We start from the raw sequence: 18,729 nt of genomic DNA on the forward strand, positions 1-18,729 counted from the left end.
AGTGGAGCGACTAAAAATATGAGCAGTTAAATAGAAAATTTAAAAGGGGCCAGCTCCTCTAGCACTTTCAAACGTTTCCTTTTTGTCTTTAAAAATTCATTTCCAATCTAAAGAAGATCTTTTCAATGCTTTAATCTTAATAGATAGTCTAAAAAGTCCCTATAAAGTCAGTGAAGTGATGAGCGTCGAACGAGAGATCAGTAAGAACGAAAACTTTAAACGCGTTTTTCTCGAATATAACTCAAAAAGTAATGAAGATATCAACTTAAAATTTTCCGGGCATATTCTTTAACATATTGGCCTTCGCATGCACCTAAAATTTTATATTAATTATAACTAAAAATATGGTTTTGATCAATTTATTTACAAAAAAAGTGTAATTTTCTCCTTTTTCACTTAAAATTTTAATCTTTTCTTTTTTTTCGTTAAGTAAGCTTAGGCAAGTGTAAAGCGGAATAACTTATTTTAATGAAAAACTTTTGGCTGGTTGCTTTCAGTTGATTACAAGAGGCTGTACATTCCACGGCGCAAATTAAAGGAGCCACGTTTGAGCAACTGTAGCGCCGCCATTTTTTTTATTTCTAAAGAATTTTCGTATGTTTATTCAAGCATCAGTATTAATATGTAATTTATTTTAAGATAAGAAAACTCGTTGTCTGGAGGAGCTGCCCCCTTGAATCCTGGTGGCCGATACTTCAATTTTGTATTCCACAATGCCACTTTGGATTCAAAATAATGCATAGCCCAACAATGAACATTACACATATTTTAAGATTTTGAAGTGAAACTTCTTAGGCGCCGATGGACGAGCGAGAATGGAGAATGAAATTTCAAAGCCATGCAACGTTTTGGGCATTTTCGTTCCGCGAGAGAGAAAAAAGATATAACATAGAGGAAAAGGAGAGATTTTTGGTGCCTACTTTTTGGCGTTATATTTCCTTGGTACCTACTGTTTGGAGGGTTTTTTATCCCAATTTTTGGGGTCTTTTTGGTGCCTACTTTTTGGGGTTTTTTTGGAGCCTACTTTTTGGCGCTTATTTCCGTTTCCTGGCTAGTGCTTGTGCGTACTATAAAGTGCTATCCGGCGTCTTATTTATTGGTATTGCCTTGCGGCAATTTGTGCAGTTGCTGCGGTCCTGGAATCGCTGCGTTTGAGCGGGTGTCTATTTGTTCTTTCTTTCTTTCTCTCTCTCCCTCTCTCGGGTCTCTCCCTTTTTGTCTGCCTTGAAAGTTTCCCTTCTGTTATGTGTACTACGCTACACGCACTTTTTTACATCTATAAGGGTATTCGAGAAATTGAGCGAGTGATCTGGTGTACTAGCAGAAGTACTCAATAAGAGTTGGTGTAGTGAGGAAACTTTGTGACAGTGCGGTAACATTACTAAGAGCTCTAGCAAATAAGCTAAGTTTTGTTTACATTTACACTTATACATTTTTCAGCCATTTTTTCAGCCATAATTTTTCAATTGAAACTACTGCACGAGATGCTATGCTGATTGATTTAAAAATAACTTTTACAGTGGTGAATAATATTTGAATGACTTTTCATTATTTGAGATATGAAACAGTGAAAACGAGGCTGAAATCTTGCAAGTTTTCTAAGACTTAACTGAGAGTCTTTTTATCGAATGTCCATGTCAACGTAGAACGATTTAGTTCCTTCAATGTTTTAAATTTGTAATTTAAAAAGTTAAATTGTTAAAACCAACTAAGCTTGCAGCGAAAATAAAACTTATAACTGTGGCTGACTTACCACTGAAATTTAGCCAGCCCTTTAAGAGGACAAAAGAGCTTGTAAGTGATAGTTTTATCTCCAGCATATTTTGTCTCTAATATACAGGGTTGGCCATATTAAACTGACCCATGTGATTATTAAAAAAATATGGAAAAAGAAACATTTTTTTGTGTTTCATTGTGAAAAACATTTAATTTAGTTCAAGGAGATTCGTTTACATCACTTTTTGAATATGATATCGCGCAAGTGGTCGCCCTTAGCTCGTATAGCGTAATGTGCCCGTTTTTCGGCGTTTTCCATAGTTTTGGCCACCGTCTCGGCCGATATGGCGGCTATTTCCCGTCGGATATTGGCCTTAAGTGCGCCTAGTGTCTTTGGCTTGTTGACGTAAACCTTAGATTTCAAATTACAGTAAAAAGTTATAGGGTTACTCAATGGGTCAGTTTAATATGGCCAACCCTGTACATTGAGATAAGCAGCTATTTTGCCCGAGTGTTCAGCCATTTACTCAATTTGGGAAATACCCCTTGTGAAATTTTAGCTTCTGCCCGCCTATCTAAATGAAAGTTGAGCTGTAGCTCTCAGCGTGTGTCATAGTCTACGATATGCATAAATTTGTATTTCCGTTTTCAGACATCGGTTCCATATTGGCTCCTGTAAGAACATTGCCATGCGACACCCGACTTTTGTTGTTCCGATAGACTGTTGCAATGAGAACGGGTTGCGTTTTCTAAAAAAGACGCGCGCTTGGCGACAATGTTGCTTTGCCGGCGTCTTTCAAATATAAGGATATTTTTTATCATATTATATTATTAAGTCACTGAGAATTGAATAGGTCGTACAAATTGGACTTTATAAGTATTATTAACCATTTTGGGGGTGTGGTTATCTTTCAAGAGGGTAAGGGGAATTGGTAATTAAAGGTAGTGTGGCTAGACAGACAGACAGGGATAACAAAATCGAAACCAAGGTTTCTAAGTACTAAAATTGGGAGCCTGGGTGACTCACGAGCTCAACGAAAGAAAGTCGCCTTCAAATTGCTTCTCAGCATCTCGCCCGCCAGCGAGCTACACGCGGTTATAAGCAGCGCTTTTTGTACCGAATCGTCACGGGAGGTGAGAAGTGATGTCTATACATCCATCTGAAGCAAAGAAAAGAGTGGGTGGCTCTAGAAGATACACCAAAGCCAAGAGTCAAGCCGGATCTTCATTCAAAGATCATCATATGTGTTTGGTGGCACTGGGCGGGCATGGTGCACTGGTCAATGCTCGAAAAGAACGGTCAACAAGGAGCTCTATATTGCCTAGGGGGGCTATTCGTGAATGGGGCTATTCGACTGAAAATACCTGATCGACATGGACAAACCATACTCCTTCACGACAACGCTAGGCCCCATGTTGCACAAGTCGTCAAAGCCGTGTTTCAAAAGTTCGAATAGGAGGACCTTCAGCATCCGCTGTATTCTCCGGACCTTACATCGACTAATTACCATCTTTTCCACTCCCTATCAAACCATAAAGGTCCTTAAAAACTGGCTCAACAACTTCTTTGACACCAGACGAGGCAATTTTTGGCGGAACGGCATCAACAAATTGGTGGAGAAGTGGAAAGAGGTTGTAAACAGCAATGGCGAATATATAATTGATTAACTTATTGATATAATTATTGTTTTTTTTTTAATAAAAGTCTTCGGTAAAAACGCTATGGACTTATTCTTCAACCTAATACATACATACATCCATATATAAATGGCTACTAAACGATTTTTTTTGTAATACACAATAAAAAATGTAAACAAAAAATTCGAAAAACTTTTTTGAATTTTTTGGGTGTTTACCCGAGCTCTTCTTCCTATTTGTTGAACGCGTCTTGTTATTGTTCCCCGAATGGAGAGACTTACGGTTTTAAGCCGACTCCGAACGGCAATTTTTTTTTTATGAGGAGCTTTTTCATGGTAGAAATACACTCGGAGGTTTGCCGTTGCCTGCCGAGAGGCGATCGCTATTAGAAACTACTTTTTTCTATCATTTTTTTTTCTATCCGTTTCCACGACAGTCGGTTCTACGTTACCGAAACGACTCGGATTTATATCCGGCCAAGGACTGTCACTCCAGCAGCATTCCCCGTATGTAAGTATGGGGAATGTTTATGCTGCTACAACAACAACAACAACAACAACTTATTTGCCATTCAGCTACGGCGGCCAGGGCATTTAGAGCAGAAACTTTTCCATATTTCGCATCCATAGAATAGCACTGATTTAATATCAAAAATACGCAGCTTTGTTTTACGTGAGATTTGACCAGATTTCCATACGTTACTCGGCATGCTTAAATTGTACCAAATCGATTTCATTGAAAATTCTTAGCTGGGATCGATATTTGTGCACAACATATCGGCGGTAGATCGATCGGCATGGAATCCGCCAAATGCATTTCTGTTATCCAAAAAGTATTCGCAAAAAGCAAGGACTTGCACCTAAACCACATTCACAAAACATGGATATATTTGGAAATAAACGTTTAGTTGGCCAAACTGACAATCTATCAAATCATCTTTAGTGATGAATCTAATTTTAGATTAAGCAAAATGTACCACTTAGATCATCTGATTTGACTGTTTTGTATATCCTCTATTACCTGTGTGCTGTTCCTGATCTGGACTCTATACTCTACAAATCATTTAAGCAATCACTCGCGGCAGCCGTTCTATGCCTGAAATTCTTTATAAACCCAAAATTTACAACATTAAATTTTCTAGTTAAAAATAATCGAATCTCTGTTAGTTTCTGTTGTCTATGAACAGATTAACTTTTTTGCCCGCTCATTCTAATGCATGAACGGTAGTGAAGAGCACACGCCTTGCGCATTTTCACACCAACGAACAACAAATAAGCACCAACAATGGATACAACAACACTATGCACAACTAAGAAACTGACACCAAAATAAATAATGAATGAAGTAAAGTTTAGACTCGGTTAAGTGAAAATACTCGAGCAACACCATTCGCGCACTTAAAATTTGATTTGGGAAGCAGCACAGCTTGACAATCCGCCCCACGCTTTAGCCACCCGCACAACGCATTTGAGAGCGCATCTCATAAACAACAAATTGCAGGAAACTTAAGTTGATTAGCAGGAGGCTGGTGGTACATAGCGTAACGCCCTTAAAATCAACCCATCAGCATTAGGCAGGATAGATACGGATGTGTGGGTATGTGTGGACACTTGAGTTCACATAATTAAGTCAGTTTATCTTTTTACAATATTCGCGACAATTTTCAAGTAACTTTTTTTTTGTTAATTTTGGAATTTTTTTTGTTAATTTTGAAAAACATGGTACTTTGTATAGCAAACATTTTATAAATCAAAGTACCAAACTTTATAAAATGAATTTTCGAACAGTTAACGATATTCAAAAAACATTTCAGAAAGTTTATTTATCAAATGGCAATTGCTTATTAGTATCCTTTTCTAAATTCTAGTTACGATTTGACAATTCTTCTACGCGCTGTCTAAGAATAAAAGAAAAATAAAAATAAAACATAGAAAGAATAAACTTTTTTCTCAATATCTTTAAACAATTTCTGGGTATGCAGTTTTATAGCCGAATAAATTTTAGAATTTCAGCATAATAGAGTGTAAGTTTGAAGTCGCTCAAAAATTGCATCGATTTCAGAAATTTTTTTAGTTTTGGTCTTTTTTTTTGTTAATTTTGACAAACATGGTGCAGGAAAAGTTTTTTGAATCAAAGTACCTAAAAGTATAAAAAAGTATATAAGTCAAATCTTCAAAGTTCCAAGTTTGCAAAAAATTCACAAAAATTCAACGAATTCCAAAAAAATTTCAGAAAGTTAAATTGTCAAATAAAATAAATGAAAGGATACTAATACATTTACTAAATTTTAGTTGCCATTGTACGACTCTTTTACGTACAGTCAAAGAATAGGTAAAAATCAACTTTTTAATCGATGTCTTTAAAAAATTTCTGGGTATACAATTTTATAGCTCAATCGATTTTAGTACAATAAAGTTTAAGTTTAAAGTCGCTCAAAAATCGCGTCAAGAGTCTTGATAATATTTTTTTTGGTTTTTGTATTTTGCTTTTGAATTTTCTTCTTTTATAAAAAGTCGAGCTTCAAAAATATTACGAATATTGTAAAAAGCTAAAGTGCCTTAATTATGTGAGCGCAAGTGTAAGTATATTTGTGTATGTATGTATGCCCGCTCATCCTCTCGCAAATATTAGCAAACTTGTACTCTGCATCTACCCTCAGATGCGCAGCTCGCGTTGATTGGCAGCTTATGCCACATTCTTGTTGTTGCTTTTCTTTTTTTGCCCAAATTCTTTTCGATTGTTACAAATCCGGCGCTTTGATGCAATGTGCAGCGTCAGAAGGTAAAAAAAAAAACAAAAAAAAAGCGGAAAAAAACAAAGTGCCAAAAGGCAATCAGTATCCGAGTTTTCCAACGTTTTGTGCTTATTTGTCAAACAATAACAAAAAGGAGAGCACTGCAGCTGCAATAACAAACAGCAGCAAACAACAAACATGAGGATAGCAGAGATTATGTAGCGCATCGTCATCTTCGTACCTACCTCGGCCCACAGACCTTTAATGGGGTTGTAATGTTGCTGCTAATGGATTCTTGATTACCAAGCAGCAGCAGCAGCAGCAACGAGGCAAACGAAGGACGTCCGGAGTTCATGTAAACAACAAGAATGGCAAGCAGTGAAAGGATTCAGCAGTTTGCTGTGTTGTTGTTTTCAATGTAATTGTAATACTTGGCATTTTAATTGTTTGGGCGTTAAAAATGTTGACACTTTCAATGGAGAAATTAAGCATAAACTAAGCCTTTCATACAAAGCCTAGCTAGAGGAGAGGTATCGGGCACACAGAGTGGCTGATAATGGAGACTGGGTAGAAAGTGTGTGAGTGATTGTAGGGGTAACTAGGGGTAGAGAGTATTCTTTAAATCGACGAGTACTCAAGAAGTTATTTTTAAACTTGCATCCTTTTTCTTGATGGACGTTGCAGCCCCTAGGCTTGTGTCACCTATAGCAGTTCAATATAGTGCGCTTGTACTGTCTCAAGCTAGCGCCGTCAATTGAAAATGGCATCAATGGTGTAGTCGAAAAATTTATCAATAGGTACACTAACAAATTCTACCCAATAGGCGCAAGCGTACTTGGTTGACCGATACGCACCAGATATTTCCAGCACGTAAAGTTTTAGAGACAATTAATTTTTTCCATTCCCAAGTTTATTTTTTACTAAAAAAAATGAAAATATGTTTTTAACTTTACACAGTCTTATTATTAGGCCGCTACGCACAGCAACGAAAATATATCCATTGTGCAAACCCTGCAGCAGTACCCTATGTTTTAAGACTTTGTGAAAATTTTAGGACATTCTGGGATTTATTGTCCCATAATTTATGGGAAAACACGGCAATCCCACAAAGGTCGTGTAGTCGTTTTCTTTCTAATGCAGGCCATTTACGAATAATGCGTTCTGAATTTTTAGTGTCCGTTTCACAGAATCGGCAGATGTCATTTTTTTTAAGTGATATCTCTGGCTACAGTGGCCATTTAAAAGGTGCTCACACTCACCAACGTAAGCGTACGTCCGTATCAGCTGACACGATGAAACTAAAGATATTCTCACCATCATTCCGTTCCGTAGATCGTCAGTATTCAATGAATTTCTTCTTCTCCCACTTTCTGAGAAATTCGTTAATATGGCCTTTTGTAAGTCCAGAGAATGGCACAAGGCCAGGCACTTTCGAAAGCTTTCGACTGAGACCGGAATTTATTTTACATCGCAAGCCCTACACATCTAATTAAAATGGGCGTCGTCGAATCGAAAATGGGATTTAGTGTGTAAAAAATTAAGAAAAAATATCACCTAAGGCTAATTAACTATATTTCGGCGATCGTCACTCGAAAACATATTTTTAAGAGAGTATTTTTTTGTTTTTTGTTTTTTAATACTTGCATTGCCATAAGTGATGCAAATTCTCGATTGACCTGGAGTCAGTAAACAAAATGGTTAAACAATTGTCGTATATTTTTATTCATACATATAACATACGAGGTTTAGAATACTTATGCTTTATCAATGTTTATACAAGATGGCGCAAAATTAATAACCCTATCATCATCATCAGCATAGCCTCACAGTTCGGGGCAAAACATTGCTTCCATTACGAGGGGTGCCTATTATATTTCGGGATTTGGCAGCCCTGGTGTTGCAATCTGGCAACTGACAGCTGTATCGCAAAGTTTGACATTTTTTGGCTTTTACGTACTCAAAACGTTTTGAAATACCAGCGCTATTTGTGTTGTTTACAGTTTACAGTAACTTAAAAGATTCATCTCGGTCCAAAAATGGAATTAAATCGTGAACATTTTCGTGCGATTATTTTTTACAACTTTCGACGTGAATTAACTCAGCAACATTGCATGGATGAACTTAATTCATTTTTTGGCGATGAAGCTCCATCAAGGAGCAGTGTTAATCGATGGTATGGTGAATTCAATCGTGGTCGTAGTTCACTCCAAGACGAATTTCGTGAAGGTCGTCCAAAATCAGTTGTTGTTCCGAAAACCATAGAGGCTGTGCGCGAACTGATATTGCAAGATCGTCATGTGACCTATCGTGAGATTGAAACAATCTTAGGCATTAGTGGGACCAGCATACATTCAATATTGCATAAAAATTTGACTGTCAAAAAAATTTTTTCGCGTTGGATCCCACACAATTTGTCAATCGCTCAAAAAAAGGCTCGTGTCGATTGGTCGAAGGAAATGCTCAAAAAATACGATCGCGGGGCTTCGAAACACGTCTATGACATCGTGACAGGTGATGAATCATGGATTTGCGCGTATGAGCCCGAAAGTAAACAGCAGTCGACTGTATGGGTGTTTCAAGATGAGCCAAATCCAACAAAAGTTGTTCGTGCACGAAGCACTTCCAAGCAAATGGTCGCCTGTTTTTTCGGAAAAACTGGACATGTCGCAACCGTACCACTAGAACAACGCAGAATAGTAAATTCTGAGTGATACACAACCATTTCTTTGCCAGTTGTCTTCCAAGAAATTAGGAAAACCTGTCGCCAAAGACGGATCACTCTTCACCAGGACAATGCGAGCTCTCACACATCGGCTCAAACAACAGCATTTTTGAGCACCCAAAACATCGAATTAATGGCTCATCCGCCGTATAGTCCTGACTTGGTACCAAATGACTTCTTTTTATTCCCGTACGCAAAAAACAAACTGAGAGGTCAATGTTTTTCGACACCTGAAGAAGCGGTTGCGGCATTCAGAATGCATGTTTTGGAGGTACCTCATTCAGAGTGGCAAAAGTGCTTCGACAATTGGTTTAAACGCATGCAAAAGTGTATAGATCTTCATGGAAAATATTTTGAAAAACAATAGAGTGATTTTCGATGATTAAAATTTGTTTTTGTTCTCTAATCCCGACATATAAAAGGCACCCCTCGTATAATTTGCATCCACGTCACTCGGTCTTCAGTTTTTCTTTTGACATCAGATACGCCCATAAGTCTTATGTCGTCTTCTATGTCAGCTCTCTATCTCCGAAGATATTTTTTACAGTTCTATCGTTGCTCATTCGCAAAATGTGGCCGTACCATCGACTTCTTTGTGCTTTACCATATCTGATAACCTTTGCACCAATGCGGTACAGGGGTAATATATCTTTCTGAGAATCCCTCTTTCGAACCAAATTAATGGATCAATTTAATTGTTTTTCAGCAAGCACCCAGACTTCTCAACTGTATGACGGTTTTATATATTCGAATTTTCAAGCTTCTTGAAAGTAGTCTCGATTTCATCAGTCGCGAAGTAAGATTTATTCGCAGCTTGGATCCCACCTTGTATGGCAATTGATGCAACTTTCGAGAAAAGCCAAAATAAATATTTCCATCATTCACAATCCTCTTTATTATTAATTTTGCGACCCATTAATGCATTTGTTAAATTTAGTAATAAAGTTAATAAAACTTTAAAATTTTAAAAGGCATCAGCATATTTACATACATAGGTAGGTAGGTGGGATGGTTGTCATAAAGACACACTTATACCTTCCACAGGACCATTGTGATACCACTGCAGCTTATCCTTACTCTACGTGTTCCTTTTCAAACCATCCGGTAGCTTTAATAAACGAGCAGAGCTTCGTTTGTTTTAGATGGGCTATGTCCGCTACATTGGTTAGAAATGCTGTATCAAGAGTGCGCAGCCTTCTCATAGCTAGGCTTTTACACTCACATAAAAGGTGTCTGACTGTTTCCTCTTCTTCTGTATTAAGACAGCTTCTACAGAAATCGAAGTACGGGAGTCCTAACCTTCTAGCGTGGCTGCCTATTAAACAATGACCTGTTAATACACCTATCATTTTTCTTATAGATTCTCTGTTGAATCTTAGCAAGATCTTAGATCGACCGCTGTTCCAGTTCGGCCATGTCTGTCTACTTAGTTCGCATGTTGTGAGGTTTTGCCACCTTGTATTTACCTTTTTGATGGTTTCTCTGTCTATAAGTAATTTACAAGTGGTTATGGGCATGGGTATCAGCGCCTTATCCGGTTCGAGATCGAGCGTTGTACTGATTCGTGCAAGTTCATCCGCCTTGCAGTTTCCTGCAATATTCCTGTGGCCTGGCACCCAGATAAGGTGCACCTTGTAGCACTTAGATACGTCATTTAGTAGTTTAAAACATTCTAGAACTGTTTTTGACGAGTGCGTTTTTGATTCAAGCGCTTTTGTTGCCGCTTCATTTGTGGATAATACTCTCGTTTTTATTTCTGTAAGTCCCTCTTTTATGGCAGTGACTTCCGCCTGAAATACACTGCAATGGTCAGGTAGGCGAAATGATTGGCATACTCCGAGTTTATGGGGGTAAACCCCTCCACCTACTTTGTTGTCCAGTTTTGAGCCATCTGTGTAGATGTTTAAATCATGTTTCTTAATAATGAGCCCGTTATCCCACTCCTCTTTGGAAGGAAATACTGTGACAAAGGATTTATTTAAATTGATGTCATTGGTCTTATAGAAATCCGTTGTGCCTGGAATGCAGGGGAATTGTTCTAAAATTGAAGAGTGTCCTCTTTGGTTCGTTCTGAGTAGGCCGATTTCTCTTAGTCTGAGAGTTGCTTTGGCAGCTGTTTGCTTACCGAATTGCTCTATTGGTAAAATATTAAGCATAATATTTAGTGCATCTGTGGGTGCGGTCCTAAGGGCCCCGCAGATGCAAAGACTGGCCATTCTAATATATGTACATGTACCATGGTTCTTTTAGTGTATAATTTATCTAAAGCTGGCCACCATACTAATATGCCGTATCTTAGGATTGGTCTGACAATTGCTGTGTAAAGCCAATATACGATAGATGGGGAGAGACCCCAACTTAGTCTTATCAGCTGTTTACAAGAGTATAGTGCTATTGTCGCCTTTTTTTCTCTATCTTCGACATTTGCCTTCCAAGTTAGTTTTCGGTCTAGTATTAGACCTAAGTAGCGGGCCTCCTCACTAAATGACAGTGCCGTTCCACCTAAAGTCGGGGGAGCTATATTTGCAATTTTATGTTTCCTGGTAAATAGGATGAGTTCAGTTTTATTGGGGTTGACGCTTAGCCCATTTGCTTTTGACCAGTTTTCAACCATGTTTAGTAAATCTTGCATGACTTCTCTATGTGTATTGGGAAATTTCCCTCTTACTACCATTGCAACATCGTCCGCATATGCTACGATGTGTTGTCCTCTCTCCTCTAGACTCTTTAGCAAGGAGTTTAATGCCAGCACCCATAGGAGAGGGGACAGCACACCGCCTTGAGGTGTTCCACTGCTAACTTTTTTCTTGATCTCTGAGGCCCCTAGGGTTCGATCGCAAATCTGCTCAAGAGCATGTTTTTGATGAACTCAACCAGAGCGCCAGATCTACTTACATATCATTTACATACGTATCTACTTTTTAGCTAATCTCCTAATAAAATATCTCTACTTTTATATTCGTTTTCAGGTGGCGGCATTTCTCACTCACTCTCCTGGTATCGCAAAGGTGATCGCTATCCGGGCAGTAAACTCTATGCGCGCACTTGGACACCGGAAGATCCGCGTGCTGCCACACATAATCATCACCACCACAATCACAATGGTGCACACCAATCACTGGGACAAATGCCTCTGCAACAACAACAACAACAACAACAGCAACAAAACATAACTACAAGTCAACAGTTCCACAATCATAATCAGAACAGCAATCAAAGTGATGAATCGACCAGTGGCTACAGTAACTTGGGAGAAGGAAGCAGCACTGGCGGCGGCAGCAACACAGCGGAGGGGTATTGTAATGGGGCAGTTGGTGGTGGTAGAGCGTCCTCGACAGGCAGTGCCAATGGCAGTGGCGTGCATCAGAATGGCATCTAAAGGAAAGAGAAGAGACAATTTGAAGAGTGCAATTATGAAAAGTAAAAATCCATTGATTTTGAAGGAATGAAAAGTTGAGAGAAACTGAAAACGATGCTAGTCAAAAGTGTGGTAATAATACATAAATATGTGTGTATTTTTACACTAATATATTGCTATACAACTTACTAAAAATTCTTCTTCAACGACAAAGCACCAAGTCAAAACTATGGACTTCAAATAAAAACTTTACAAGTCATAATCCTAAGCTAAAACGTATTTATTAAACAAAACTAAATCTTCTGTGGTATATTAAATTTAAGTAATTATTTATTTAAATAGTATTAAGTCTAAGCTTGAACTTGTCTCTAGAAACACATTCACATTTCAAGTAAGAGGAATACCATCGTTCAATAAAATTTAAAAATTGAAAAAAAAACCCTGTTTAAAATGATGCTGCAGAGATGTAGAGAAATGGCAAAGGAGAAAACTCCCGCTCATTAAATTTCAAATGTGTGCGTTTATGCAGAGCCAGATTACGAGCTTTTGGTGAACCATTCCTCAAGAATTTTGACAAAGTTTCTGCCTTGGAATTTAGGTCTCTTCTCTCTTTCTAGACCCAGCGAATTGTTTATACGAATTATCATTCATTTGGCCTCTGGTGACGCTCAAGCATTGTTTGACAAGAACTTTATATGTGTGCGTGTCGGGTGCTTGACGCTAATATCTAAAATTTTTGATTTTTACCGACAACAAGTATGTGTGACACGACGCCACCCGACTGCACTAACACATACAAAGCGCAGTCAAGCATGCTGTATCGTTACCAGAGGCCATTTGAGACGTAACTACCAAAACAGCAGCGTATTTTGGCATTAAAACGACGCTAGACGCTCATTAAGTACCTGCCAGTCCAGGAAATACAGCCACTCAAACAGCAAAAACATGACCTTTTTTGCATCTCCGTTTATCGTTTAAACGCCCCTTTTGCTATTAGGAGCAATCGTAAGAAATCGAAGGTTCTGCATTCAATAACTACTCCTTACGTTTACATTTCTGCCCCGAAATGCTGCTCATAAAAATTATCTATGATTCGGAGGTAGTAGTTGTAGAGACGCGTGCCAAAGGCTGGAAAAAAACTTGAGAGAGAGACTCCATAAAATTCGTAAAAGGAACAAATACATATTTTAGTTAACGGTTTAAAAGACTCAAAGTACCGAAATGTCAATAGTTGTGTTCGTTAATAAAATTAGCCATAAGCGGCCATCAACCCAAATTAAGAGCGTAAGAGAAAATTATTTCTTGAAGAGCAGAAAAAGCAAAAAAGCGCTACTTTAATTTTGTTATGCATTGCTACCTCATCCAACTTATTTATTTGCTAGGTTAATGAACACAAAAAGTCTAACGGTTAGGCGCGATAGAAGTGAAACCTTCCGTAAGACAAACTGAGAGAGAATGAGACGAAAGCAGCATTAGGGGCGGGATAATTATAGGTTCATTATAATATTGCTATAAAGTTCATATTTTATTTTCTTCATTTTATTATTATTCATCCTCAATGTTTTCAATTTCAACAAATGATACGAGTGGCTTATGATAGCTAAAATATGATACAAATGCTTTGGTTTCGATGTTGTCAACATATCTTTGAAATACCGCGTCAATTGTTGTTTTTGATCGTGTTGTCGATTCAGTGCAATTGTTACACATTTTTAAATTGAATGTTGTATTGAGAAAGTCAATTGAAGGAACCGCTGTGTCCAATGCAAAATTTACGTTAAAATCGCCACTTAAAATCATTGGAACTTTATCGTAATCTTTTCTAAGTATCCGCGATACTTCTGGTGTATACTTTATTAAATTTTCGTGAATGAATTCCGTGATGCTATTTATTGATTTTTTTTTCTGTCGATATTCACGACACTTTTCTGCATTATTTTTCGGCATAATTGCGGTAAATATTTAAAAATGAAAATATTTACGAATATAAAAATACACACGCGGTTGCTATTATGAGCGTCCCCAGCAAAACCTGCGTGACCGAAACTCTAACACAATTACATTTTTTTGAATGTTACAAATACATATGCACGCAGGTTTTGCTGGGGCGTGACCGAAACTCTAACACAATTACACATATGCACTCGTATTTGTTTGAAAATCGACTTTTTTTTTGGTTCTCCGTCACCTTTGGAAAATGTGTAAACAGTAAGCAAACTTTATTCAAATATTTTCCCTCATTTTTGCATCAGTAAAATTAAACAAACGCCGTAGCCGAATGGGTTAGTACGTGACTACTATTCAGAATTCACAGAGAGAACGTCAGTTCGAATCTCGGTGAAAACACCAAAATTAAGGAAAACTATTTTTCTAATAGCGCTCACCCCTCAGCAGGCAATGGCAAAACACCGAGTGTATTTCTGCCATGAAAAAAAGGTCCTCATAAACATATCATAAAATAAAATAAAATAACTGTATAAAAAAAATTTTTTTCTTGTGATTCGAACCAAGGATTTTGGATCGGAAGCTCATATTGCTAGTCGCTCGGCTACCGCGCCATGCTGTCGGCGCTGGCCTAAAAGTTATTTAGTTCGTCGCTACGTTTATATGTAATATTCGTAGCCAAGAGTGTCGCTTTTTTCGTTTCACTTTTTCTCAAATCACTCCCAACGATTCTAAAGAAGTTTTCACTTCAAAAACTTGCTTAAAATATGTATCTATTGAGTCATAAGGTTACCAACCCTCTTGGAAGCGAAATATTGTATGTATGAAGATAAATTTTGGCGGTAAGAGATTTGGTTCGAATGATTCGATGGTTCAGTTATCAATAAAGCAAACCCTGTTTTAAGGCTCCCGGGGAAATGCTTACTTACAGGGTCCGGCACTCGAAGTGCAACCAACTTCAGACTGCTAGCGCAACTGATGCACGGGCATCATCTGTCTGTTAGTTGGCTAAATGACAGTCCAGAGTATTGTTTCCAAGTGCACGGAAGCATTTTGCCGAGAGTAAACGCGAAAAAAGAAAATCAGTAATGGATTTCAAACGTAATTGCATTATATTTGGCTGAAAAACCACAACCAGTGATTGTTCATGAGCTTGGGCACCTTAAAGTAAGCCAAGTTTTTGTTTATCGCACCATTACTCGTTACAAATATACTGGTAACATCGCGAAACGTCATGGAGATAGTCATCGAAAGACTGCAACGTCACGTGAAATGGTTCACAAAGTGAAGAAGCGACTTGAGCGAAATCACCGATGAAGTGCCAATGAAATGGCGAAGTAATTGAAAATATCTGACCCTACTGAAAAAAGATCTAAAATCCAAAACGCGCGTGATTTCTCACCAAAGCAGCAACAAGTCAGACTTGGGAGAGTGAAGGAGTTGCTTCGCTTGGCCGAAAGCGGTCAATTACCGAAGATTGCAGTTTGTGACGAGAAAATTTTTCAAATTAAGCAATTCGTAAACTCCCAAAACGATAGGGTTTATTTGGCCGACCGTTCATACGAGAATTTGAGTCATCGATTGGCCACCAGGAGGCAGCACCCACCACAAGTAATAGTTAGGGCCGCTGTAACCGCAGATGGGCGCTCTCCAATCGTTTTCATCGAGGCTGGCGTCAAGGTAAATCCGAAATATAATCAGGAAAGTATTCTGGCGGTTGCTTCGAAGCCGTGGGCAGACTAACATTTCGGTGACATACCATGGACGTTTCAACAGGACTCAGCACCATCTCACAAAGCTCGAGTGAACCACGAATGGCTAAAAAACAACGTTCCGAACTTCTAACACAATGGCTCTCAAATTCGCCAGACGCGAATCCGATGGATTATTCTCCTTGGGCCATTTTGGAGAGCAAAGTCCGAACTAAAAGATTCAACAGTCTCGAGGGGCTGAAAAAACCCATTGCCCGCGAGCGGGCCAAAATACCTGCAAGTCACATTCGGGCAGCTTGCGATTCGTTTCTGGACCGTCTCAAGGCCATAGTCAAGGAGGCAAATGGTGGTCATATCGAGTAAGAGTAAATTGATTCTTAATTTTGTATTATATTCACACATTTTTTACTTGAATTGAATAAAAGTAATTTTCCAAACTAAATTTATGGCCTTTTTATTTGGTTACACTTCGAGTGCCGGACCCTGTATATGACATCGGAAAATTGGAGAAAAATTTAACGGCCCTAAAAAGCGACAATGTTGAAATATATTTCAATGTTCAGGTACATATTGATTCATACATAGCATATACAGTAACGGACAAAAAAATAGGATACTTACTTAGTTGTAGTAGCTTGAAGCCAATGTAATATTAGTAAATCAAATTGAATTTTACAAGTAAGTATTTATGCAGGGAAGTACATTATTCAGCTACAATTAAACGCTTCCTATTATTTTCTTGAGGTGGCACGCGCCTGTTAATAGAATAAGAAATGTCACAACTGCAAAATTTACTAAAGTTGAGAAGATCACAATTTTGGCTTTGCGATCTAAGTTACTCGAAATTAGTGAAAAAATAGTTAAAAAAAATAACTGTCGGTAATTTTCTTCAAAAATATGCGATACCGGATCTGTAAACAGACGACCGCTAAGGAAGATCATCGCATTAAATGGAGTAGCATTCAGGACTGGTGCAAAACAGCTGAAGGCATCAGGAGTGAATTTCAATAATTAAATATATACAAAATCAGCACACGAACTATACGGCGACGTGTCCTAGAAGCTGGACTAGCTGGCCGTCGTCTAGCCGAAAAGCCACTTTTGAGAGTTAAAATGCGGCAAAAAGTGACTCCTATGGATAACCAGCACAAAAATGTCCTAAGAGCATTGGAGAAAAGTAATATATTCGGGCGAATCGAGAATTAACGTTTTCGGGACAGACTGAATATTGGACGGCCGCAGAAGATGAGGTAAACGTTGCAATAATGGGTGTGTGAGACATGAGACCTAACGGATTTAAATGATTTGGAGGTGCTTTCCCTATAATGGGATTGGAAAGCTAGGCTTTGGGATGGGAATATGAACTCAATCAAACACATACAGAAAACCTGATTCCTTTAGTTGAAGATCACTTCCTATATGAACGACGCCATCTTTCGGGATCACTCTACGCCACGTCAAGGAGCCAAATCAGTAAGCAATTTTTTTCTGCTAGGCAACTTTATTCACAACACCAACAACATGCAACAATCAGTAGCAAAATATTTACTCAAAATCTAATTTTTTATCTTAGGTAAAGCATAAGAGAGTGTTCATCATTGGACTGACCTGGGAACAGTCCTTATCTTAACTCCATAGAGAACCTTTGGCAAAAAAGAAAATGCGGATAAAAAAGACGAGCCCACATATCTTATCAGAGCTTGACCAAACAATTAAAAACGTTTGGTGAAACGGTATCTCGGTGCAAACTTTACGATCGTTAGTTGAAACTGAAAGAAGGCACTACAAAATTTTATTTCAAACTATTATAGAGTATCTATCACTATTTCCAGCACTGGTATATGAAAAGTTTTCTATTGCTTCGCGTTTAGTTTTAAAAAATATTTTTTAGAAGTGCCTTAGATAGATAAATAGAATCCATTTGAGGTTTGCACCTCGACCTTATGGTCTTTTGTCACAGTACCTCACCCAAACACAGTTCCCTTATTAAACTTAAAATGGAGCTGGGTTGGACTGAGCTTATATGTCTCTCTTCTGGCTGCAATTGGCCGAGATGTCTCTATCTTCTCCTCGCTTTGGCGTTACACTCAAGGAGAAGGTGTATTTGAGTATCCGGCAATTGCTCGCAGAAACGACAAGAGTCTGCCAGTGGACTAAGTCTCAATCCTCTGAGAGATGATTACCCAATCTGCAATGGCCTCTGAGAGTATGCCTGTAAGCATTTTCAGTTTATCCTTGGAGAGAGTTATGAGTTTTCTAAACCTCTTTTGGTCGCACCCCCGCAATAAAGATTTCGCCTGGCGTAGCCCCATAGTTTGGTGTCAGCTAACCTCCCTTAGCCTTAGCTCTTCACTCCCAAGCTTCTCCTTGATGGTATGTTGTCGCATAGCAAGGAAGGGCTCGGGTTCTAATAGTAACAAGGCGGCAGCCTCTCTTGCCAATGCATCCGCTACTTCGTTCCGAGTTATCCACTTGTGTTCTGGGACCCAAATTAGTCGGATGCGATTCTCGATGCACTCATGAACCACTGAGGACCAAACCTCATAGGATGACAGTGCATTGAGTGCCGTCTAAGTTTCTCTCAGAAAGGCAATTCGCTCATTCCGGAGATTCCTCTCAAAATTGAACTTCGCACATAGCCAGATGTCATTGACCGCCGCTTGGACGATGCTTGGAAAACTACCCATCGCCACAGAACACTTTGTTCTGGAACCCTTTACTCCAGCGCCTATGCCTTCTGGTGCCTTCGAGCCATCTGTGTACGAGTACAGGGTGCACTCCTAGAGTTTCCTTTCAAATACAGGTATACTTCAGCACCTTAAGGTAAATTAAAATATTGCATATCGCATAGCTTTGGTTTCTAATAAAAATAAATAAATAACTGATAGGTGTACACTTCTGTTAG

General features: G+C 38.5%; 1 protein-coding gene across 2 annotated transcripts in view; it reads left to right on the forward strand.

The window, feature by feature from the left end:
• The window catches only part of LOC129252904 (protein twist), a 37,802-nt gene extending 25,243 nt beyond the window's left edge, over nt 1–12,559 (forward strand). For both annotated transcript variants that reach the window (XM_054891057.1, XM_054891058.1), the window contains exon 4: nt 11,780–12,559. In XM_054891057.1, the coding sequence (XP_054747032.1) occupies nt 11,780–12,189 (410 nt within the window). In that variant the 3' untranslated portion in view covers nt 12,190–12,559. The remainder of the gene's footprint in view (nt 1–11,779) is intronic.
• The last annotated feature ends 6,170 nt before the right edge of the window (nt 12,560–18,729 follow it).

Source organism: Anastrepha obliqua, chromosome 1 (genome assembly GCF_027943255.1).
Source record: "Anastrepha obliqua isolate idAnaObli1 chromosome 1, idAnaObli1_1.0, whole genome shotgun sequence".
Taxonomy (NCBI): Eukaryota; Metazoa; Arthropoda; class Insecta; order Diptera; family Tephritidae; genus Anastrepha; species Anastrepha obliqua.